Below are 23,721 nucleotides of genomic sequence, written 5' to 3'. Positions count from 1 at the left end.
TCTTTTAATGAGTCCTGGTATTCATTTTGTTTTAAACATGAGTGACTTTGAGATTTGTGTGAAATATATCATACCAGCTTTGCAGTCTTGAAGGATAAAGGGGAGTTGAGACTTGACRGTGTTTATGTGGAAGTTGAACTCCTTTTTTCCACCTGTAAATGTATCTAAGATAGCTTGCTGGCTGTGGTGCCACTGCATTAGCAGTGATCTTCAYGTGTCTTCCTTCTTTCTTACCAGGGTCCTGTCATGCCTGGCAGCCACTCAGTTGAAAGATTTGTAATAGAAGAGAACCTCCACTGCATCATCAAATCCCACTGGAAAGAGAGAAAGACTTGGTAGGAGAAGGAGTTTAGTACTGGTGCCCCTGGCACTTTTTACATGCTACYGTGGCTTTGRTGCCAGCGGGGATATGTCCTACACTGGTTAGGCAAGAGCTCAMGATCAAGCTTCAGTTATCTGAAGCTTGCGGTGAAAATTTATTTACTACATTTAACTGATAAAACTGTTGCCTGGAATGTTGTGTATTCATAACATCCAGATAACAGAGAGTCTGCATAATCAAGGGCCAGTGGTTTCTTGGGAATCCCTTGATAATACAGAATGTGCTGCAAAAAGCACGTGGACACACCATATTCCTCATGGGAGCTCTGTGGAAAATGTGGTTGTGTTGTGCTTCCTGGAATGCTGATTAGTTGGAGCAGTGAGCCTTGAGCTGGTTCATCTGCAGCTGACTGAGCATTGGTGTTTACGGACACCTCCTTGTTGTGCTTCCTGTGGGAATTACAAGCAAGAGATAATTGAGTTCACTCTGGGGAGTCACTGCAGGGCCAGATTTCGTCAGTTGCAATTCATGTGTGCCAGGAGTCAATGAGGGCACTTTTCTTCATTTCTGCCAGAGAACTATCTGATGTGGGTAATTGATGACCGAGATGGTTTGCCACAGCTGTCACGCTTCTGTATGAAAACCACCAAACCATGTACTGTATGCAAGAAATGAACAGGAATGTTTTTCGTGATGGCATGTGATAAAGTTTTGTGGTTGCAGCTGTTTGATCCAGCAGAAACTAGAAATTGAATGTTGTTGCAGTTGCTGGCATAGTCTTTATTAATTCTCAGAGGAAAGTAAAAGACCAGGAGAGATACAAAATGTGCCAGAATAGTGGTTTGCTTTGCAGTAGTAGTAGGGCATAATGACCTGATTAAAAGATAAAGCATTTGAAATACAAGAGTTTCTTTTATAAACCATTAGTTCAATTGTGCTTTCAAGTAATTCTGAACATCTAATCGTTTGTGGTAATCTTTTTCCTCTCTTCATGTGTACATGCCACAATTACAGATCACTGTGACTTTCTATGCTAAGCTGTCACGGGCAGCAGGATAATGTTCCAGCTACATTACTACTGCATAGAGAGAAAACTTTGTTACAAATCATAGTTCAGGCAATGCTAGCCTAAATGTGGTTTTTGTGTACTTGTGATGTTTCTTTTTCAAGTGSTCTATGGGTTCAGTAACAGACTTTGGAAGGGTTATTGATTTGTTCGGTGCTGTTTTTATGGGAACTCTTGCCCAGAATTAAGCATTTTCTGTAATTCTGTTACTTGATCTTTATATCACATTTGCTTGGTTATGTTTGAATTAAATCTCTCTATCTGTGGTTTTGCAGTGCTGCACAGCTKTTGAGCTACCCAGGAAATAACAAGATCCCCTTGAACTACCATATAGTAGAGGTACGGATATTTATAGATCACTCTTTGGAGTTTGTTATTTCATGAGTAACACATCCCAGTTAGTTCCATTATAGGTTCCTTAAATTACAGTCTGATTTGGGAATCAACCAGAATTTTGTTGAATTTAACCAGCAGCTTTTAAATGAGCAGGCTGTATACAGTTGAGCGATAGTCTTGTGCTTTTGTTGTCATTTTCACTTGGTGCATTCAATTTTCAGCTAAAATACAAGAGGAAATGTACACAAACTGAAATGCCACAAACTCCATTTAAACATAAGAAAAATCTAATTTTAATGCAAAGGTGATAAAGCCCTGGAAGAGTTTGGAGAGAGAACTTGTGGAGTCTGTATCCTTGAAGAAGCTCAAAACCTAGYGGAACACAGCCCTAAACAATGTGCTCGAGGTGACCCTGCATCATGCAGAGGGCTTTTGACTTGATGATCTCCAGTTAGACTCAGCCATTCTGCGTGATTTCATGTGCAGATCTTCTGAATTGTTTTGTCCTACTAGCCCTGAAAAGAACTTGCAGTGAAGTAGCAGTGTGTTTCCTCCAGGACATTCTSTTTATTAGAGAATTCTAGATAGCTGTAATGTGGACCAGCAGAGCAGCATACATTTTCTTTTACTGCCTTCTTTAAAAAGTCTGTTTCCAAGTTGCAGAGCTGTATAGAACTTCACTGATTTTCATCAATAATTGCTATGGATTAACACATTACAGCAACTTGTTTTATAAAGGCTTTATGAGGAAGTAACTATTAGTATGTATTTCAGAGCTAATTATGACAAGGAGTAATCCTACATAGAAGATTTATCCTAAAGTGGAATTGAGAATTCCTGTAGGCACCRAATATTCTGATAAGCTGTGAAGTTGCATGAATTTTGGTCACCTTGTTCTTTTTTTCCGCTCTGAATTCAGGACAGTATTAAGTTTATTTATAAGATTAAATGGTATTAAAATTAGGGATAATTTTATGCCTTAACATAGAAGTATGTTCAGTGATTTTACCTGCAGTATCTTGAAGTACTGTAAAAAGTGATGAAAAAAAAAAAATGCAAATTCTGAGACTAACACTGGAATGATTCCCAATATTTTTTGCAATATTCACTTCATAATTTATCTGACTGCTTACTTTTAATGAAGATCTAGATTTTTTAATGCTTAGCATAGAATTTTTTCATGCTTCTGTTCATTCTGCTTACTACTCCACCCATGTAAGGTTTCTCTGACAGTCATGTTGGTGATACATAACTTTCAACAACAGTTCAGTCTGTGAAATATCATTAACTTTTTCAGTAAGTCACAGAACTTACTGTGTGTGTAGAAAAAATGTGGTCTAACRAATAAAGGAAAATGTTATTTCAAGTTCAGAATAAAAGAGTTGGGCAGATGTAAATGTAGCCTGCCAGTAGCTGTCAGTACCTTCACAAGTGTTTCCACTTTTGCCTCTACTTTGCAGTTTCTTGATCACAGAATGCTCCATACTACCTGAAACCYGTGTGAAATACTGGAATGTGATACCTTGCTCTCAGTAGCTTCTTCTAGATGCACATATGGGTATTTTTGGTAGTCATTAAGAGAAAATGTCTGTGCAGCCTCACTGCTCCTACAGTTTTTGGTACAACTTGCACTCGACACAGTTCAGATTTCCAGTACATCAGTGTCTTCTTTCTTGTGGCCTTGTTATTGTCACCAAATATGGCATGACAATATGAAGTACTTCAACTGAATATTTGGTAATGAACATGTGATCAATGTCAGAAATACAGTTTTGTGTAGTATCTCAAACATAAAACAACTGATTATCCAGTTGTTATTTACTATCTTGAAAAATGGAGCTGTTTTCTTCCTAACTGCAATCTCTCTACCTTTCAGCTATCTTAACAATATGTCCAAATYATGCTTGCACAGAAAGGTTCTTCAGCATCTTATGGTCTCTTTCTGCTTTCAAGTCCTTCCTTAGAAAAACAAGTTCTAGTCAGTGTGTTTTCATGTGCTGTTTTTGGAATCTATAAATGGATATTGATTTCTTACAAGTAAGACTGTTCTAAAAAAAAACCTCCTTTACAGTTTATTCAGAAGTTTAAAGAGGAAACTGATCACCCATAATGAATAAGTTTCCCAATTCCTTGGACRTATTTTAAGTTGAGAATAGAATACAAAATAAACAGAAACTCATAGGTGGATGTTGTACAGTGATCACTTCTTCCCTAGCACTCAGTGGCTCACATGCTGTTATTATTGGCAAACTTAAAAACACAGGATTATTTTCAGGTTTCTTAGAAGGATTTCTTGCAAGGGGTAGTGAGCATATCTATTTGTTGTATGAGATGTTCTTTGTAATAAATGCTGGTTTAAAGTTGTGACTTTATTTATACATGGTTTTATATAGAAAAGAGGACACAACGGAAAACATATAAATGTAATTTTAATGCAAATATTGCTTAGGTTTCATTTAACAAATTTGAAGTTTGTTATTTGTAGGATCAAATTATCTATGCTATTCTCAGATCGTATGGTATCACTGCAGTAGGTCATATTATGACTACCCTTTTCTACAATTACGTGCTATGTTTGTTAGGCATAATAGATGTATAATGCTGGTGTTGTATTACTATAAAAGGATAAGGGCAGTTAGAGTGAACTGTATTAGTACAAAGTTTTGGTGCAACTGCTTTTCATTGGTTCTCTCTCTTTGTCTTAAAACATGCATTTGACAAAAAAATACAGGTCTTTTGGGGCAGGTAATTGTTTAGGATTGATAGCCACAATTTTGAAGCTGAGAGTTTTGCAGGACACATTGGACTGTGCTCTTATTCTGTGATTTCCTCTCCTATAGGTAATATTTGCGGAATTGTTTCAGCTGCCATCTCCACCACATATTGAAGTCATGTACACAACACTCCTGATTGAGCTGTGCAAACTTCAGCCTGGATCTTTGCCACAAGTTGTATCCTTTCAGTGCTGCTCAGGAGCATTTATGAAATGCAGTCTTTGTTTGCTCTGTAGCCGTAGATGGGATAGTAATAAATACTATTAATATTTTACAGTGTTAGTATTTTACAGTAGCTGCAGGAAACTTTGCCTGTAACACTTGCAAGATGGAATAACAGCCCACTTAACAGAGATGTAGATTTGCCAAGTAGGCAAGACCCTTCAGCATTCTGGGCAATGGTCTGGTACTTACTCTGACCTTCCCGAGAACTCCTGTCTTGGCAAGGGGATAAAAAAAAGACACCATTTTTGTTTGTCACTGCTTCCTGTTTAGGTTTGGACAATGTGTGTCTTGGTCAGAGACACATTAAAGGTTGAGAAAGAAAGGAAGCAACAGGCTTGATCTTTTATTTTAACAACAGTTTGAGTGCTCCTACTCTTTGTTAGTAGGAAGTAGCAGGTGATTTAAAGGATCTTTTGTGAGTTCCCACTTGGTGCTCACAGTGGGAGCATTCAAAATGTCAGTAGTTATCTGTAAGCTCAGAGAAGGTGGCTACATGCTGAGCAAACAGGCATGGCTTCCAGCTAGTTCTGACTGCCACATTGCCCCCTATATCCTTAGGTCACTGTTTCAGTTCAAGCTGTAGACAGAATGAAGGACAGTCAATAGATGTCTGTCCACTGGTAATTTCATGCCCATATTTTCTTTCTACTTCATGATACTACTTACTGTTTGAAAATCACATAGTATCAATGGCTAGAGCCAGGTGTCTCCTCAAAACGGGTGTGTGTCTGTGCATAAAATTTTTGTGTTAATAGGGACAGTGTAAAAAGGATTTGTTGGGTGAAGTCAATATAGATGTATTTTCTGATGCCTTCAGTGATGATCAAAGATTTATTGTGCATAACCAGAAGCCTGTGAATCTAGGTTGATGAGATTACAGAAGTGCTCCATGAGGAGGCTGATGTCTATTTATGACAGTGCACTTTTGCTTGTTGTATGATGTGAATTCTGTCCTTCAGCAGAGGAAGCCAGCAGTCTTGTTGCAATAATGGAAGAAAAACTGGGAATCAGGCTGGGATTAGAGGGTGGAACTCCCAATAGTCTTCATTTTTTGCAGTGTGGATTTACTTAATTTACCTAATTTTGGAGTAGAATCTGGGAGCTTTCTGTGCAAAAAGTTGATGATATTCTCTTAAAAACCTAAAAGGAATAACATCTGTCTTACTTTTTTTTCTGTAAACCTTAATAAGAAACTTTAAGCTTGCACAAGCCACAGAAATGCTCTACATGCGTTTGGACACAATGAATACAACATGTGTGGACAGGTAAAAGTGTTTTAAAGATGATAAAAAATATTCTTCAATATCCAATGTAGAAGGAAACAAAGAGGCTGTAGGAAGACTAGTCAGAAAGCCTTGTTAAAACTACTTGATGTTATTCAAAATGTTTTCTGGGTTCTGGCTTTGAACAATCTAAAAAGAAGGTGGAGGATTGCCTGCTTGCCTTTCCTCCCAAAAACGCTCCCCTGGAGCTCCCCTGTCTATGTAGGACAGTGAASATTGGGGACAACTTTTCCATGCTCGAAGTTGTTCATGGTTGCGTAGCACTCTGTTACCTGGCACTGTGCCTGCTCCCTGGTGGCTGGGGGCAGGGCGTGACTTGGAAAGGAAGTTGATGGCGGATGTGCCACCCAGAGGAGAATGGTGGTGATTTTGCCCTTTCAGTGAAGTCTGCTTTGTCTCATCAAAAATGTGAAAGTTGCATATTCRCAGTAAATTAAGTTTTAATTGGTAGTTTAATACTTCATCTCTTCATGTGAAATGATGGAGCATGACAGGCCATTTGTCCATAAAACCTTCCTGAGTCCAAAATGAGCCTTTTGTATCTGTTAACGTAAAATTCCTTTTTAATGATGTAATAACCTAAAGAGTTCAGGCCCGTCTTTGAAAAGTAGAATACATCTGTGAGAAAAGCTCAACTGAAAGTTTTCCTGCACTTCTGACATTAAACAGAGCTTTCTTTTTCTTTTAATAAAGATTTATTAACTGGTTTTCTCACCACTTGAGCAACTTTCAGTTCCGTTGGAGCTGGGAAGACTGGTAAGTTTTACATCCAGGATTCAAAACTGATGCTGCAAAAACCATAAAATTTCAGACATTTTCAGAAAATGTCACAGCAGAGTGGCCCTGTTAATTGTTGTCCTGTAGTTTGTCAGAGATCTTTCTTAATCTGTCCACAAGCACTCAGTGGTAGATTATCTTGATAATCTCTTTAGTCACTGTGTTGTCCTTAGTGAGCTTCGTCATAAATCTCAAGCCAGAGTAATCATTCCCTAAAGCTGGGAAGCAGAAATGTGTTTTCTTTCATTTGTCCAGCACCTTCTGTCAGTTGCAAACTTTCCAAAATGACTCTTCAAAGCTTTTTTTACTTTTGATGGTTTGTGCTYTTTGGTCTCTGTCCTATCTTAACCTTTAATTTATACGTTTTATCCTTGAGACTTTGTGGTCTATTTCCTGCCTGCCAAATCCTAGTGCCTGCAGTTTCATCAGAGCTTGCCCTCCCACCTGTTCTTGCTATGCCACATTTTGAATTGCATCTTTAGCAGGAACTCCCTGGAGTTTATCAAAGTCTTAAGCACAGGTTTCCTGAGATTTCCATTCCTGGCACCAATGTAGCAAGGGAGAATTACCTTGAGGCCAAGTCCTCCATGGTTTCCACAGCCTGCGACTGTACATGCTTTCTGTAGGTGATCTGCCTGAGAGTCCTTGTGGAGAGAGGTGCAGCCCTTCTGATACAGTTTTATGGCTTTAGTTTAGTTTGTTGTACTGTTCYCTTACGGAGTCAAGTGCTTGGTGGCTATCCTGCCATATATCCATGTTCACTGACCAGGCAGCAGTTTTCAGAGAGATGATTTTGGTTTGCYTGGATGTTCCTTGATGGCAGTGCTCCTGTGGATCTCTCTCATGTGGCGCCATTTTTCACAAATCTTGCAAGTAACTGTATTTGGGGCTTTTCTTTATCTGAAATGCAGTTGAAATCAGCCTGAAGAGCTGAGGGAGGAGCAGACCATGAAACCACACAAGGTTCCTTTCCTAAGGAAAAGGAAAGCCAGCTAACCACAGCCACAAGTTATTTTTAATATGTTGGGGGAAGGGAAGTTATTTGAAAATTTATCACACAGAGATGAGGTTCCAGAAATGCTAATTGCCARTAAGGAAGTAGTGATTAACTTACCTCAGTGGCTTAAAATTGCCTGTACTCCAAGTGCCAAGTGATCCCATTGTCTTTAGACTGTGATTGTTTTGTACTATTAGACTAAGCCAAAAMGAGACTAAAGAGACTAAATGCTTTTGCTAAAAGCCATCACATTCTGTCCTTTGATAGGTCAGATTGTCTTACTCAGGACCTTGAAAAACCCAAACCCAAATTTGTGAGAGAGGTTTTGGAAAAGTGCATGCGGTAAGTAAGATCTTTCCATAGCTGCATTCAAGGCAAAGTTTCATCTGAATGCTGTCAGAGTCTTTTTAACTTGACTGTTGTCTTGAGCACATCTCTTCTYACAAGTCAGTTTCAGTCTAGAGATTAATCACTTGTTTGTATGATTTTTAATCTGATTTACCTTCTGTAGGGCACTGCTTTAAAGAGGGGGAGAAGCAGGTGATGCAGATCATAGTGAACGGTTGATGCACACCTGTAATTACAAAAAGACATGCTGCATCATAGGCATGGAAAGAAGTTTTATTTAGACTATATTCTTGGAAAGTATTCAGCATTCACAGAATTGGAAGGAATTGACTGTTATATTAGAAGTTGAGAATGTAATCTTGATATTCTAGGTGCCTCTGATGTTCATTTACTGTAAACTAACAAACAATTGTCTAAATAGGCAAAATCTCCAAGTCAAACAAGACAACGTAATGAGTAGTTCTGATGAATAGTCTGGGTTTAAAGTTGTTGCGATTAGGGTGGTATAGGAAAGAGAAAGAGCAAAATCTTCAAAAACCCTATGTTATTCAGCATGCACCATGAAAACAATCCGGGTTTGGGTGAATTCCATATCGAAAGTGTGAAAATATTGTGCTGCACAACAAATGCAATTTTTTCTGTGGTGCTCTTGCATTTCACTAAAAACTCTGGTAGCAAATTAAGTCTTTGTAGGAGTGAAATGAAGCTGGAAAGTAAAATGAGGATGTCTGGTTTCATATTTTTTCTGCTTCAAATGCCAACATCTTAATAGCTTTCTGCAGCACATCTGAAGTTTTTGCATAAAACTTCTTACCTCRCAGCCTTTTCACAAGGCAGATATAATTGTATAAGGATGAAAACTGTAGCATCACACAGTTAAAATAGAAAGCATCTCCTAGTAAATTTGGTTTTCTTAGCTCTTACTACCTAGCAAAAACTACTATGCTGTTGTATAGGCATCCCAGCTTTTGTTCTATGGAAGTTAGATGCAGAAGAAACACTATAAAGCAGTCATTAGCTGTGGTATTATTTACATTTTAATTCTGCAGTGAAACAGTATTTCTGTTATTTCCAGACTCTCCTACCATCAGCGAATAATAGACATTGTTCCTGCAAGTTTTTCTGTCCTCAGTCCTGCTAATCCAGTGTGCATTTACAAATATGGAGATGAGAGTAATAGTAAGTATTAAGATTACTAGTGGTCAATTTGAAGAAGTATTTCTGAGTGAGGGAGCGCACTAGATTGACTGTAATATGAATTGTCTATTCGTAAAGAATATGGGTAAATATGCTTCACTTAAGCAATTAATGTGTATTAAGCCTGTATGTCTAAAAAAGCACTCTGCTACTTACGAAGAGAAGAAAATCCAGATACTTCAAGCTACTATTGCTGAAGTGGCTGTGGTGTTGTGCAGTTTTATTTGCCAGAAGTCTAAAATTGAACAATTCATTTATTTTCCCTGTTTGGGCACAACATTGTGGAAAAGTCAGCATATGAAGTGATAATGAGAAATTATTTTTTGAACTTCATGAAGCACTAGAATATTTTACCAGTAAACTTGATTTAATGAGCATACAGAGGGAACAGGTACCATAAAGATTGAGGTAGAGAGGTACCTTATTRTTCCTTTTATTGCTTGGTATGAGTACAGTCCCAAGCATGAAAATGTCATCATCAAAGATACAGTGAGGAAAAACAAGGAAGTCTTGTATTTTTAGAAAACTGGTAGAAACTGAAGTGGAGCCTTAGTCAGGAAAGTGACTGCCTGAGCTTAGCTCTTGAGGTTCTACTCCAAGTTTTGAATTWAACATCAAGAGCAGAAAACATGAGCAATTTTATGACATGTTGATGTGGACAATGATASTGGAAACACGTAGTTTTAGATGTAGCTGTGAAGGGTACTTGTTTCTCTGTGAGGCAGATTGATGTTAAAAGTTTCCATGTTTTTGACCTCTTTGTTTTTTTTCAGGATCTCTTCCTGGATATACTGTGGCACTTTGTTTAACAATTGCAATTAAAAATAAGGCCAGCAATGATGAAATATTCAGCATTTTGAAAGATGTGCCTAATCCCAACCAGGACGATGATGATGGTAAGATATGCATTGCTTGGCTTTGATAGGCTGTAATTTATTCTGTGTGTAGATTGATCTACCATGCTTTGGAGCTGTGAGTGTGTTGGTTCACAGAACTTTGTTTTTCCTTCTAGTACTTGGTTTCTATTTATCACTAAATACACCATTGTCAGTTTTTTTTAAATATCTTATGTGCAGAGGCTGGTCTGTTGTTCATAACAGAGGTAACCTGGTGCTTGGGATGTGTTTTCTTGCAGTTACTGACAGAATAAAAGAATTTAACATCCCCTTTGCCTCCAGCAGCAGAGAGCAGTTCATGCTGTCATGCTCACCCCTGAAATTGAGTGCTTCTGCCCTGAGAGCTTACCTCCCCTCAGTGCAGTCCCACAAGAGATAAGGCAGCCAGCCTTCTGACTGGATGTTCCACGGATGAAAACTCACAGTGGGACTACTCACATTCTCCTTAGCTTTGCAGCTACAGGCAACACGGATTCCTAAAGCCTATTTTAAGGAATGAGGAGTGTGAGAAAAAAATTGAAGTGATCTAAACAGGGACAAATGCTTCACCTTTTTTTGTGGTATTTGCAAGGGTTCAGCCACACAGGCAGAGAGCAGCAATGATCTGGTGAATTTTTTTTCCCTGGGATCCACTGTCATGTTTTCTGATTTGCTTTAGGCATTGCCCACTAATTAGTGCTCTCTCTCCTGCCTATCATCAGCTGCAAGAGGGCCCCTGACACTGTTCACCCTAGCAGCCATATTTGCTGTATATGCCTGGTGGACCCTTCTTCTGTATCCCGAATGCTCAGCCTCTACATGTTAATAATCCTTACACTCTTCCCTCCTCACCCAAGCCCTCTTCCTTATGGCCTTCCAGGCCCTTGTCTTGATGCACAACTGCAGTTTCCTTTGCTCACATTCTGTGTTGCTGTTAGTGCTGTCACATGTTGGTGGTGTGGCTGTGTTTCTGATAGAATTCCAGGCTGTTGARGAAGCTTTCTGCACATCTTCTCCAGAATGGGAGCCTGAAACTGCATATTTTGGAAGAGTCTTTACTAGCTCCTTGTTTAACCCTGCAAAACTCTGTTGATGATGGAACTCTTGTGAAATGAGTTAAAACCATAAGTTATATCTCTACAGTTGTAYGAATAGCTTACATGCTTTACTGGAAGTATTTATTAGATTCAACTTCAAATRACTTACAGGTGAAGGATTTACTTTCAACCCTCTGAAAATAGAAGTCTTTGTTCAGACTCTGCTCCATCTAGCTGCAAAGTCTTTTAGCCACTCCTTCAGTGCCCTGGCAAAGTAAGTATAATATGTGCTCTATTTTGAAGCTTACTRAACAGTTTAATTCTGACAATGAAATGAATGATAAAAGTGGAATGCAAAAAAAAGTGGAGTACGTGTGTTTTAGGTACTCCACAAAGCAGAATGGCTAGGAGAACTAATGGCATTGCTTACTGAAGGAATAATAGTGTAAATCCTAGATTATACACACGTGAATGGAATTAATAGAACATACATTGCAGCCATGTGATTTATATCAAGCAAATGAGAAAGGTTTGAAAAATTACTTCATTTTTGTATTGCTCTTTTGCTGATTATGGTGAGAAACAAGACATTCTCCTTATGTTTCAATGACTGGATAGCTGCCATCACAGTATCTTGTACTATGAATATGAATCTAGGACAATTACATCTGCATGCAAAAGGAAGGAGAGAAAAAGAAAACAYGAAACTTCAAAACAGTCTGTTGTCAGTTTCTTCTGTCTACCAAAGCAGAGTAAAAGCCATCCTGGAATACTTAGGAGTGTATCCCTTAAAGACCTGCTGGAACTGTGAAGAATTTACTGCACAATTTTAAGAAAAATTAGATAAAATAACATTTTTAATCCTGTATGTTTGGGGCTGGTTTTAAGTGGTTTTGTTAAATGAAAGGGGTAGTCACATGCATCTTAATGAGTTTTTTTATAATTTTAAATATTATTTTATAATTTTAATGTTTTTAATGAGTTATCTGTTCCTAAAGATAGATAAAACTGCTACAAAAACATGCACCTGGAAGCTCTACAGAGGCAATATTGCTAAGAAGCTGCAGATAGTAACCTGCAGTCAGGAGTACAAGAGGCATGGTGATTCAAATGCTTAGACCATGGTATTTTCTCCGCTGCACAATAGCGATGGCAGCCAAGAGATCAAGAAGAGCCTCTTATGCTTTATAGTTATATTACAATAAGCTGGGCTATGAATGCTGTGTAGCAGTCAKCGTAACTGCTAAAATAGATGCTTTTAGCAGCCTCTCCTTGAAAAAGAGGCACTTACGATAAGTGTCTGAAGTCGCAGAAGCACGTTAAGAGGCAGGTCTGTGGCTGAAAAAGCAGCAAATTTTGGTTCAGCTGTGTATAGATAAGCACATGAGGCAGAAAATTGCCTCCTGCTTTAGCGAGTATGAGAAAGGTAGCCTAGCTTGAAGGAATAGGTTCACTACTAAGATCTAAGTTGCTTTTAGGAGGTGTCATTTCTTTGTAGAATATTTTAGCTCAGGATGGTTTTCCAGGAAAGAGTTGTCTAAGAAAWGGTGTAGATAGTCACATAGTTCCTTTTTGGCAAATCTAAACCACTTGCCTTATATCTGCTGCTCTTTTGACCTGATCCCAGCATTTCCACTGACTACTTACTTCTGTTATAAGGTTTCATGAAGTCTTCAAAACACTTGCTGAAAGTGATGAAGGGAAACTCCATGTTTTGAGGGTTGTATATGAGGTTTGGAAGAATCATCCACAGGTAAGAGGCTGGAATGTCGAGGATCATTTTTGAGTTTCAACTCAAAGAAGTCAAATGTAAAAYAAGAAGTTTGCTTTACATCCTTTAAAAATGACTTGTCTGTTTTTACTTTAAGGAAAGTTTAGATTGTATTTAGTGTTATTACTACCAAAATGAAGGCTGGATGTAAAATATATACCATCAGCAATGCTGTTTCCTTCCCAAGAGTTCACTGTTGTTAAGACTAAGATTCACGCTGTGCTGGTTGTTGTACAAGAGAACAGCTTCTGCCAAAATCATGGCTTTGTTCAAAATTGGAAAACAACATAGATACGTAAATTTAAATAAGATGTAGATCTTTGATCGAAAACAGGCCACATTCCTAGAAATGTGGAAGCCTAGGGCTTTTTAGTGCTTTTTTTTCCCAACAATTGCTAGTKTAATCCATCCAGTTACTACACAGAGCTCATGCTGGAGACACTATTGTGTGTGGGCAGGGTGAGTGGAGCTGCAATAGTGGCTGTTGAGAACAGATCAGTCTGACAGTGCTGTGATAATGTTCATTCTTGAGCCAGAGGAAATAACACCTTAAAAGACCTACTAAAGATGCCTCAGTTGTTGAAGCTGTTCAGTTTCTTCACAGCAGTTGTGTTTTACCTCAGCTGTCATTTTTCTATGAATAGAAATTAATGAGGAACTCAGGCTAAATTTGCCTGCATTAGTTACTTCGCATATTCCTTGCTGGTTTGTTTGTGTTGCTGGAAAGTGGACTTCTGTGCTGGAAAGTGGAATGTACCTTTCAGTTGCACAGGCCAGACTGTATGTAATGCCACTGAGAACCAGGAGTAATCCTTGCATCTGCGACTAGACCTGTGGTTCATTCTCTGGAGGAAAAAATGGGCACCTCTCTTAAAAACATCAGAAAAGGAGGATTTTTAAAACTATGTTTAACTTACTACCCAGTTTACTGACCTTGAAAATGTGACATTTACAGTCTGACCTACTTTTTGCAGCCATTTAACTGCTGAAAGAATTTCATTGCTGCCGTGTAATATCTGTGTCTGCTTCTTCTTCGTTCCTTTGTATTGCAGCATGGCGAAACTGAGATGGAGTTTTCAAACCCAGACTAAATAGTCATGTTAGATTTTATGAATAAATAAAAAAATGTCAAGTGCAAAAATTAAGAAGGTCTGCTATTCTATTGATCACGGAACTTAAATTTCCTTTTCTTGCTTGTACTGCAGTTCAGTGCTTCTGATCAAACACTCGACTTTTTTCTTATTCCTGAGTCCTTAACCTTGTTGTCACATAGAAGGAATGGTGCCTTCACAGCAGGGCTTGTCCAGAGTCTGTTTTCAGACTGTACATCTGACTCCTATGTCTATGGGAACACCCTTTGATTTGGTTTAGACTACCAGCAATGCTTGCAGGGCTTAAAGCACTGATGACTGATCTGTGCTGCAGGTAGTGATTTAACAGCAGGAGTCGGCAGTCCCTGGACTTAAAAGCAACGTGGTGTTGGTGACTTCATTTAGAGAAACTTCTAACATTGAGTGTAAATGTTKTCTCAAAATCCTAGATGTGTGTTTTTTGGAAGACCAGGCTAAGTAATCAGAAATCCTTCCTGGAAATGCAGAAAGACAAATAGAGCATAAGATGCTATCCTGGGACTTGAAAGTTGAGTGCTGAGTCCTCTCTATGATTCATTCAGTTATTTTAATTTTCCTTCCTTAAAAGGAGCTTTGTTACACTTCCTCATTTGACAACGGGTGGTTGTAAGGATAAATAGAGTGCAGGCTGTGGCTCTTAGATACTGTGGTATTCAATCACATGAGTAACTAAGATAAGCCCTTTTTTCTGAACAGCTTGCATCTTGTTTAGTCAGTAGCTCTTCTCTGCAGTTGCCTGGTAGATGGCTTGCAACTCCCTCAGAATCATGGCAGTGCCTGTAGCAAGTAAGCCCTTCCATTGACTACAGGATGCTCATTCTGTCCTGAAGCTAATGGGCCCTGTACAGAAAAGTTTACTGTCACGTTTGAAGGGTGTTGCAGTTGGAGGAGAGGAGTYTAACAGCAGGTCCTTCATTATGGTGATCTGACAGGTAGATGTGCTCTGGTGGAGTACTTTGATGTCAAATATTAGGACTTGCATCTCTTAAAGCCTTCGTTCCAACTCTGATTCTTGTATTTTTTTGCCTTTGCATGGAAGTATGTATGCTAGCAAAGAATGATACTTTCAGAAGTATGTAATATTGTTTACAAATTAGAATGCTTTATGTAATTGATACAGACCCACTCATTTGAAATGTTTTAAGCTAGACTACCCAGTTGCTAAAGTATTTCAAGTTACTCGTAATACCACTGATGTAGAGTTGCATCAAAGCATCTGTTTTTATCTGAGGCTGAAATATTTTACACAGATTGTGTGTGTATTGTCTTTCACAAAATACAGATGATTGCTGTTCTTGTGGACAAGATGATTCGGACACAGATTGTTGACTGTGCTGCAGTAGCAAACTGGATCTTTTCTTCAGAGCTTGCACATGATTTCACAAGGTAATAAGAACTTGTTATTTGTCTTTGATTTTCTGTTTTAAGTTGCCAGTACATAGTTTAATCTGTGAAAACACAGTAGTGGAATAAGGTACAATTAGGCTTTTGCTCTTTCTACAAAGTACACACTTGAAAATTTTTCTTTCTGAGTTGGGATATTAATGTTCGTGTGACAGCACAAGATTGTTGCTACCATTTCATTTTGTTAGCAGCATCTAAACTTGCTGACGTGCAGCAGCACTGGAACTGTGTCTAGCCAGAGTCAGTTGCTATGTGTAAAATTGCTGCTAGCTTGGTGCTGTCCTGGTCTTAGGGGGCGTGGTGTGTAACTTGTACCACCACTGATATTGAGATCAGGAGAACTGTTGGATCTGAGGAGACAAGTTTGGTGTTAGTAGTCTTGCGGTGTGTACGTGAAATAAAATTCTGGGTCTGAAGTGTACTGCAACAAATAGGAAAGAACTTATTTTAAGATTTCTTTCATTACGAGTATGCTTTCCTATATGCTAAGCATTTGTTCACTGCTGGTAGATGTCTCCTTAAATGATACTTAGCTTTTGAAATTCTCCCACTTAGATTTTTCTGTTAAGAAGCTATGCTGAGGTTTCTATTTTGAGTAGTGTGCAGTGTAGTGTTTTGAGCTTTCTGTCTTTTCTAGGTTTTATATCTGGGAGATCTTACATTCCACAATTCGTAAGATGAATAAGCACGTYCTGAAGATTCACAAAGAACTGGAAGAGACTAAAGCAAGATTGGCCAGGCAGCACAAAAGAGTGAGTTATTTGTTTGTAAATTTTAAGCTAAGTTGCACAAATCTGCATGCTGACAGACAGACACGTAGTTGGTTATGGACCGAATATMTATGTTCTTCAGGAAGTATGTGTGTAGAAACATGGTCAGCTGTAGCACTGAGACATCAAAAATCAGATGCATTTTCTTGGTCTACCTTTCTAATGGTAGYTGTAACTTAAGAATTTAATAAACTCTCTTAAGGGAGTTGGTATGTATTTGCTCTGTTCAAGTTCTCTCTCACAAGTTTCTCTTTCAATATGAGCAYGTCTTCCTCTTGCCTTCTAATCTGAATTCCAATTACCTTATTAGAGAAGAGTAAGAACAGTTACAAATTATTTATAGTAAGTTCTGTTAAAGAGTGCTCTTGTGGCTTTCATGCAGAAGTGCACAGAAACAGCTATTTGCAATTGAGAAGTTGGCTGTTACTGTTCTTCTGATGGATGCTGCTGGATTCTGACACTGGCATAGGACTTCCTTCTTCCAGCTTATTTCCCTGAATACAGTTGCATGATGTTGCATTATTAAATACATCAAACTAATGAGGAAGCAGCTGCTGTTGTGTTCTCTTGTCTCAAGTGGGGCAGTAAAATGGGGTGAGTGTCTTTGTGGCAGCTGRAAAAGATGAGACCCGAGGAAGCTTGGCTGAATGCAGTACTTAGTTATGACAGAATTAAGTTTGTAAATATTCTGAGTTACAGAAAGCAAGTGTTTCTTTGAGGTCTGTAAGTGTGTCTACGTGCATAAACCCCTTAGCTAGCTCCAAAATTTCCATTGAGGTTAATATCAAAATGTGACATGAGGTTAATATCAAAATGTGACACAGAGGCTGCTGATGTTTTTGGAGGAAAGCTGCTCAAGTCAGTCATTTGTCCAAAAGCTTCTGTTGAGAGATCACCAGTAACTCACAGCTTGCTAGTGTTAGTTCATCCTAGCCCTTTCATCTTGTTTCCTCACTCCTGCCAACAGCCCTCCTAGCTGCTTGGCTCCCCAGTCTATATTGACGAGCAGTTAATAAATGCCTGTGATTATTGATGACTTAGATGAAGTCATTGATCTTACTATGAGGCAAAAAGCTTTTCTGGCATCKCTAAATATACCAGTATTTTAATTTCTGTCCTTGTCTCTTCCTGCAGCTCTTTATTACTTAGCACTTTAAATGAGTATTGTGCCAGGAAGAAACATTTGTATGCAACAGCGAGTAGTTCTGCAGGCTGTTGCGCTGCTGCATGACCATGCCTTTTAGAGGAAGTAAGCTGCCAAGTTTTGATGTCCCCAGCATGAATAGGATTGCCTTACCSTAGAATGAGTCCAAGGTTTGCATGCTTTATCTTGGTCCTTTAGCGTTTTGAGTTCAGAAAACCTCTATAGATGGGGAAAAGGCAAGTTCCTATAGAGAGACTAAAACTAAATTCTCACTTGCTCTGGTAAGTCCTTTTAATRTTTTACGCTGACTCAGAGCTATGCCTATGTGAACTTCATTTCCTATGCTGTAGGTGAGTTAACACATGGTGGCCCTATATTTGTACCAAGTTACACATGATTCTTTCACAGATATTTGAAGTTTTGACCTGGGAATTTAAGGACATTTTTGCACAGAAACAACTGTATGACACTAAAGCAGCAGTGTCTTGTGTGAATTTACCATAGTCCATCGGATCCTGCCTTTTCCTCCTATATGCCTCGTAGTCTTGTTTAAGACTTGGTCACCTGAGCTTCCAAGGCTGGTACTTAGGTGTATTTTGTCAGTTCTGGGGGCAGTGGTGTTGTGTTGTTTTTGATGCAGTGAAACATGCCATGTCCCCTACTTAGTAGATCAGTTTCCATCCTGATCCCTTCCAGTCTTGAGAGTAGCCTTCCTTATCATGAATGTAGGGAGTCCCCCCTTCAACAACACTGGCTCCAGTGTTTAGCCTTCTTTTGTTCCAACCAGCTGGATTCATTTGGGTTCTTGAACAAAGTGCAAGAGAGAATTTGCACCAGGTGCATTATTTTTTGAAGCCTGAGATTTCAGAACTCTTCATTTAATGAATTGCCTGTCTTGCTGCAGTAGATGCAATTTTAAAAAATCTATACCAGATTGTTTTTAAAAAGCTGTTCATTACCTTGTAAGAATAAAATTAACAGGTGTATTACGTTTGACTGTGTTTCCCTTAAATAAATCATAAAATCATAGAATGGCCTGGAYTGGAAGGGACCCTGAAGATCATCTAGTTTTAAGCACTTACCATGAGCAGGGACACCTACTAGACCAGGCTGATCAGAGCTCCATCCAGTCTGGCCTTGAACATTCCCAGGAACTGTGGTGCATCCACAGCTTCCCTGGGCAGCRTGTTCCAGTGCCTCACCACTCTCACAGTAAAGAATTCCTTCTTTATATCTAATTTAAATATATTCTTTTTAAGTTTAAGGCCATTGACCCTTGTTCTATTGCTGCATGTTCTTGTAATTAGTCCCTCTTTCTTGGAGGCTCCTGTCAGGTACTGAAGGCCTCAATTAGATTACTCCAGAGCCTACTCTGTTCCAGGCTGAACAATCCCAGTTCTCTCAGCCTTTCCTCACCAGAGAGGTGCTCCATCCCTCTGGTTATCTTCTTGTCCCTGCACTGGACTCACTGCAGCCATTCCTTCCTCGGGCCCCCAGAGCTGGGTGCAGTGTTCCAGGTGGGGTCTCAGCAGAGCAGMGCAGAGCAGAGGGGCACAATCCCCTCCCTCCCCTGCTGCCCACGCTGCTTTGGATACAGCCCAGGACACGTTTGKCTCTCTGGKCTGGCAGTGCCATGGCTGGGTCATRTCCAGCCTCTCACCCACAGCACCCCCAAGTSCTTCCCACAGGGCTGCTCTGATCTGTTCATCCCCAGCCTGTGCTGGGACCAGGGRCTGCCCTGACCCGGGTGCAGGCCCTTGAACTTGGCCTTGTTAAATCCCATGAGATTCTTGAGCTTGTCCAGGTCCCTTTGGGTGGCATCCTCAGAAGTGGCAACAGCATCACTCAGCTTGTTGTCATCTGCAGACCTGATGAGGGTGCATTCAATCCCTTTTTCTATATCGTTAATCAGGCTAACACTGGTCCCTGGAGACCCCACTTTTCAGTGATATCCYACTGATTGGGACTCTGAGCTGTTAACCACTACCCTCTGGATGCCACCATTTTCTTATTCGTGTTACAGTCCACCCATCAAATCCATCTCCCTCCARTTTAGCAAGAAGGATGTTGTGGGTGACCATACGAAGTCCTGATAAATGACATCTGTTGCCCTTCCCTTGTCCGCTGATGGAGTCACTCCATCATAGATGGGCCTGCAGGTTGGTCACACTGGACTTGCCCTTGGTAAATCCATGCTGGCCCTCCCAAATCATATCCCTGTCCTCCATGTGCCTTAGCTCAGCTTCCAGGAGGATGTGTTCCATGATCTTCCCAGGCACAGAGGTGAGGCTGACAGGTCARTTGTTCCTGGGKTCCTTCTTTCCRCCCTTTTTAAAGAYGGGTACAATGCCYTYCCTTTTCCATTCACCTGGGAGTTCATATGACAGCCACAACTTTTCAAATGTCACAGAGARTGGCTTRKCAACTACATCAGCCTCATCCCTCAGGATTTTGGGATGCATCTCATTGCCTCCCATAGGCTTGAGGATGTTCAGGTTCTTCAGGTGGTCATGAACCTGACCTTTACTTAGAGTGGGAGGGACTTTGCTTCCCCCAGTCCCCATCCTGCTGTTCATCACCCGAGATGTGTGGCAACAGAGTTGCCATTGAAGACTGCAGCAAAAAGGGTTGTTGAGTGTCTCATCCTTCCCCTCATGCATTGGGTAACAGTGCACAACAGTATACAAGCACTGATTATCAGAGGACACACCTTCTCTGACCTTCCTTTTCTGGCTGACWYACCTGTAGAAACCCTTCCTGTTCTTTGTGTCCTTGCCAAGTTCAGTTCCATCTTGGCCTTCCTCACCCCATCCCTCCACTACCAAACTTTTCTCTATGCTCTTCCCAGGTTATGTGTCCTTGTTCCTCTGTTTCTTTGTTTGCTTCTTTCCTTTTAGTTTGGCCAGCAGTTCCCTGCTCAGCCTTGACAGTCTCCTGCCTTCCTTGTCTGATCTTGTTCCTGGGGATTGCAAGTTCTTGCTCTTTTGGAGATCTGCAGCTCTGTTCCGCTCCCTTGTCCCTGAGGGCACTCTCCCAGGGGATCTCATTGACTATCTCCCTGAAAAGCTGTACGTCTACTTTCCTATAGTTCAGGGACCTCTCTTTACCCCTTCCTTGACCCATATTCCTCAGGACAGTGAACTCCAAGGCATGGTCACTGCCCCCCAGGCTGCCTCCTATCTTGATGTCCCCCATTAGCCCCCTTGTGTTGGTGACCACAGATCCAGTAACACCTTCCCTGTTGTAAAGCTGTCTATTACCTGGGTCAGGAATTTATCCTCCATGCCTTCCAGGAATCTCAAGGATTGCCTGCAGCTACTTTTCCAGGATGTGTGGGGGTGATTGAAGCCCCCAGCAGCACAAGAGCCTCACAATACCTCGTGTGGCTGGAGCAGGAAGGGTTCRTCARGTGGCTCTTCTTGATCAGGGGGCCTGTCCAAGACACCAACCAAAAGGCTCCTTCTGTTCCTTGGTCTTGGATTGTCATCTGCCAGCTTTCAGCTGGCTGTTCAGAGACTCTTCACACTCAACCCTGCTGTTGATGTAAAGGGCAATCCCTCTGCCTCTCCTTCCACCTCTGCCCCTTCTAGACACCCTGTAGCTATCGTTAGTCACATTCCAGTCATGGTATCCATCTCACCAATTTTCAGGAATGACAAGGTCATAACTTTCCAGCAGYACAGTGGCTTTCAATTCCTCCTATTTGTTGCCCATGCTACATGCCCTGGTACAGAGGCACCTCAGCCACAGCACCTTCCTAGAGGAAAACCCCTTAATTCTGATAGATCTTTACACTTGCTCTAGTTTCTCTGAAATCTTTATATTAATGGATTTTTTTGAGAGCTTTCCAATATTGGCATTTTTATATCCAGATTTTTACCTGTAATCCTGTACTGCTCTTCATTTGTGCTGCAGAACTTTTCATATGTGGAACTGGAGGGTATTAATGGTATCCACACCTGCTAGATAACTGGTTAAGTCCTGTACTGTTGTCATTTACAGCGAGACAGTGATGATGACGATGATGATGATGACCGAAGCACTGATCGGGAAGACGGACCACTGGAGGAGCAGATAGAGCGCTTGCAGGAAAAAGTAGAGTCAGCCCAGAGCGAGCAGAAGAATCTCTTCCTTGTTATATTCCAGGTAATGATGGGCAAAGTCTCTTCTTACTTTGGGTTTAGAAGTTACTTGATTTATAAGCTTTCAGCATCACTTGTATCTTGGGGCATCTTCTTGGCATAAGAATATGGATAGGGGTTGATGACTTTACCGTGGGTTAGAGTTAATCCCCATCATGCCTCTGCAGAGGCTTGCTCTGAGCAGGATCTAATCAGTTTCCAGAGCTTAGGAGCAGAGTAGTTCTGCTGATACACAATTTCCTGAACAACCAGAAGGTAACTGGTTTATTTCCATGCTAAATTCAGTGTTTGCCAAACAAAATAGTTAYTCTCACAGTGCTCTTCAAAGCTTCTGGCCCCCAGATCCTCTTACCTGAGKTTAGGATTCTACTTTGATTTGATGAGACTGACTAAGTTTGGGTTTTTTCCCCTCTACTCTGCAGCGTTTCATTATGTTGTTAACGGAGCACTTGGTGCGCTGCGAGACTGGTGGAATTGATGTATTTACACCTTGGTACAAGAGCTGTATAGAGAGGTTGCAGCAGATCTTCCTGCAGGTAAGTTTCATTTCTCAGTTTGGAAGGCCATTGGTGAGGCCGTGCTGGATTGGGAAAGCTCTGCTGATGGAGAGCTGAGCGCTCCATGAGAGTAGCAGTAGGTGGCAGCAGCACATCTTCCCCAAAGGCTGGTGTGGGGCCATGTCACAACTCTCTGGCTCTGGCTGAATTTCTGCCACAGTCCGGTGGAGTGACTTACCTTGAGTGGAGAATTCCCTCACTGTAAGCATACGGCAAAGTATTCAAGATGTGATTATGAATTTCACTGACTTCCACTTAACTAAGTGTTCTTAGTAAGGGYAAAGTTGTGAACAAACAAGAATGCCAAAATAGATGTGTTTTAAATAAGTGAATTAAAATATTGCAGGATTCCTTTTAATGAGGTGTATAAATACCTATTAAAAATAATTTTTTAATACTTGACTGTATTTAAATCAGTTAACAAGCACAGGTGGCTGGATGAAAATTATTAGTTACAGGAAGTTACACCTGTGCGAGCACAACATGTGTTGAAGAATGGGAGGGTGGTATAATTCTCCCTGGGGATGAACCCTTTCCCTGGTAGTACATGTGTCTTCAGAGAAAAGGAAACACCATGATTCTCCTAAGATACCTGCAGTGGCATTCTGTCCTGAACACAATTCAGGATCCATGAGTGATGAGTTACAGGGAGCACAAGGCAGGATTTCGGCACAGGCTTCATTCTTGCAGTCAGTAGTGGCTCTATATTATGCTTTTCTTATCTGTGGCTGGTGTGCTGTGGAAATGAGATGTGCTAAACAATTCAGATAAGAACATTTGTGGTTCCTACATATCTTGACTTCTCTCCCTATTCTGATATAAATATAAAAACAGTAAACATATGTGGTTTGTTTTTGTTTTTTTATCTGCYAGCACCACCAGATAATCCAGCAGTACATGGTGACGCTAGAGAACCTCCTGTTTACAGCTGAACTGGACCACCACATTCTGGCTGTATTTCAGCAGTTCTGTGCTCTTCAGGCCTGAGGAATCATTCACGGACAGAGTCTTGTCTGCAGGACTTTAGTGAATATTTTTCTTTTTTTTAATAGCGAAACTTAACATGGGGATGGAAGAATTTTTGACTAAAACTGGCTTTCATGTGCTCCTATATAAAACAATAGAGTATTCTAAAAAAACAAAAACTCTGTAAGCATCGTAAGCCTTAAAAGATACGACTAATAGGGGATATTTGTGAAGTAAAGTATTAATTCTTTTTGTTGTCTTTTAATTTAGTTTGACTTTTCACTTCATGATAGTAATTTTGTTTCTCCCCTCTTGCCTATGTAAAAATAAAAATGAGGCACACCCCTCCCCTGCAAAATTTCCTAACAACACAACAACAAAAAAAGCCAACCCCAAACAATTGAACTCATTACCTCTGCTTAAATCAAATGAGTTGCAGGAATGAGGAACAATTTGTAGTGTTTTGTGAGTATGAAAGGGGATGCATCTTGTCAGTGAGCAGTGTGGTAAATTCTCTAGTATATGGCATAGGAAAACTGTCTTAACTTTGGGCATGTGAAACACATTTTCAGAGTAGCATAGAATATGTTTATTACCAAG

General features: G+C 40.2%; 1 protein-coding gene across 1 annotated transcript in view; it reads left to right on the top strand.

The window, feature by feature from the left end:
- Window positions 1–23,276, top strand: part of NCBP1 (nuclear cap binding protein subunit 1) — a 30,344-nt gene extending 7,068 nt beyond the window's left edge. The window contains exons 9-23 of the mRNA XM_057373050.1: window positions 238–335; window positions 1,664–1,727; window positions 4,565–4,675; window positions 5,924–5,988; window positions 6,700–6,762; window positions 8,048–8,122; window positions 9,204–9,307; window positions 10,099–10,221; window positions 11,409–11,511; window positions 12,897–12,990; window positions 15,421–15,524; window positions 16,180–16,294; window positions 21,459–21,602; window positions 22,021–22,134; window positions 23,029–23,276. Coding sequence (XP_057229033.1) covers window positions 238–335; window positions 1,664–1,727; window positions 4,565–4,675; window positions 5,924–5,988; window positions 6,700–6,762; window positions 8,048–8,122; window positions 9,204–9,307; window positions 10,099–10,221; window positions 11,409–11,511; window positions 12,897–12,990; window positions 15,421–15,524; window positions 16,180–16,294; window positions 21,459–21,602; window positions 22,021–22,134; window positions 23,029–23,142 — 1,491 coding nt within the window. The 3' untranslated portion in view covers window positions 23,143–23,276. The remainder of the gene's footprint in view (window positions 1–237; window positions 336–1,663; window positions 1,728–4,564; window positions 4,676–5,923; window positions 5,989–6,699; window positions 6,763–8,047; window positions 8,123–9,203; window positions 9,308–10,098; window positions 10,222–11,408; window positions 11,512–12,896; window positions 12,991–15,420; window positions 15,525–16,179; window positions 16,295–21,458; window positions 21,603–22,020; window positions 22,135–23,028) is intronic.
- Window positions 23,277–23,721: the final 445 nt, after the last annotated feature.

This window comes from Malurus melanocephalus, unplaced genomic scaffold (assembly GCF_030028575.1).
Source record: "Malurus melanocephalus ecotype Western Australia unplaced genomic scaffold, MMel_1.1 scaffold_184, whole genome shotgun sequence".
Classification (NCBI taxonomy): Eukaryota; Metazoa; Chordata; class Aves; order Passeriformes; family Maluridae; genus Malurus; species Malurus melanocephalus.
The sequence above is the reverse complement of the archived record's forward strand: the minus strand, read 5'-3'. Positions and strand labels throughout refer to the sequence as shown.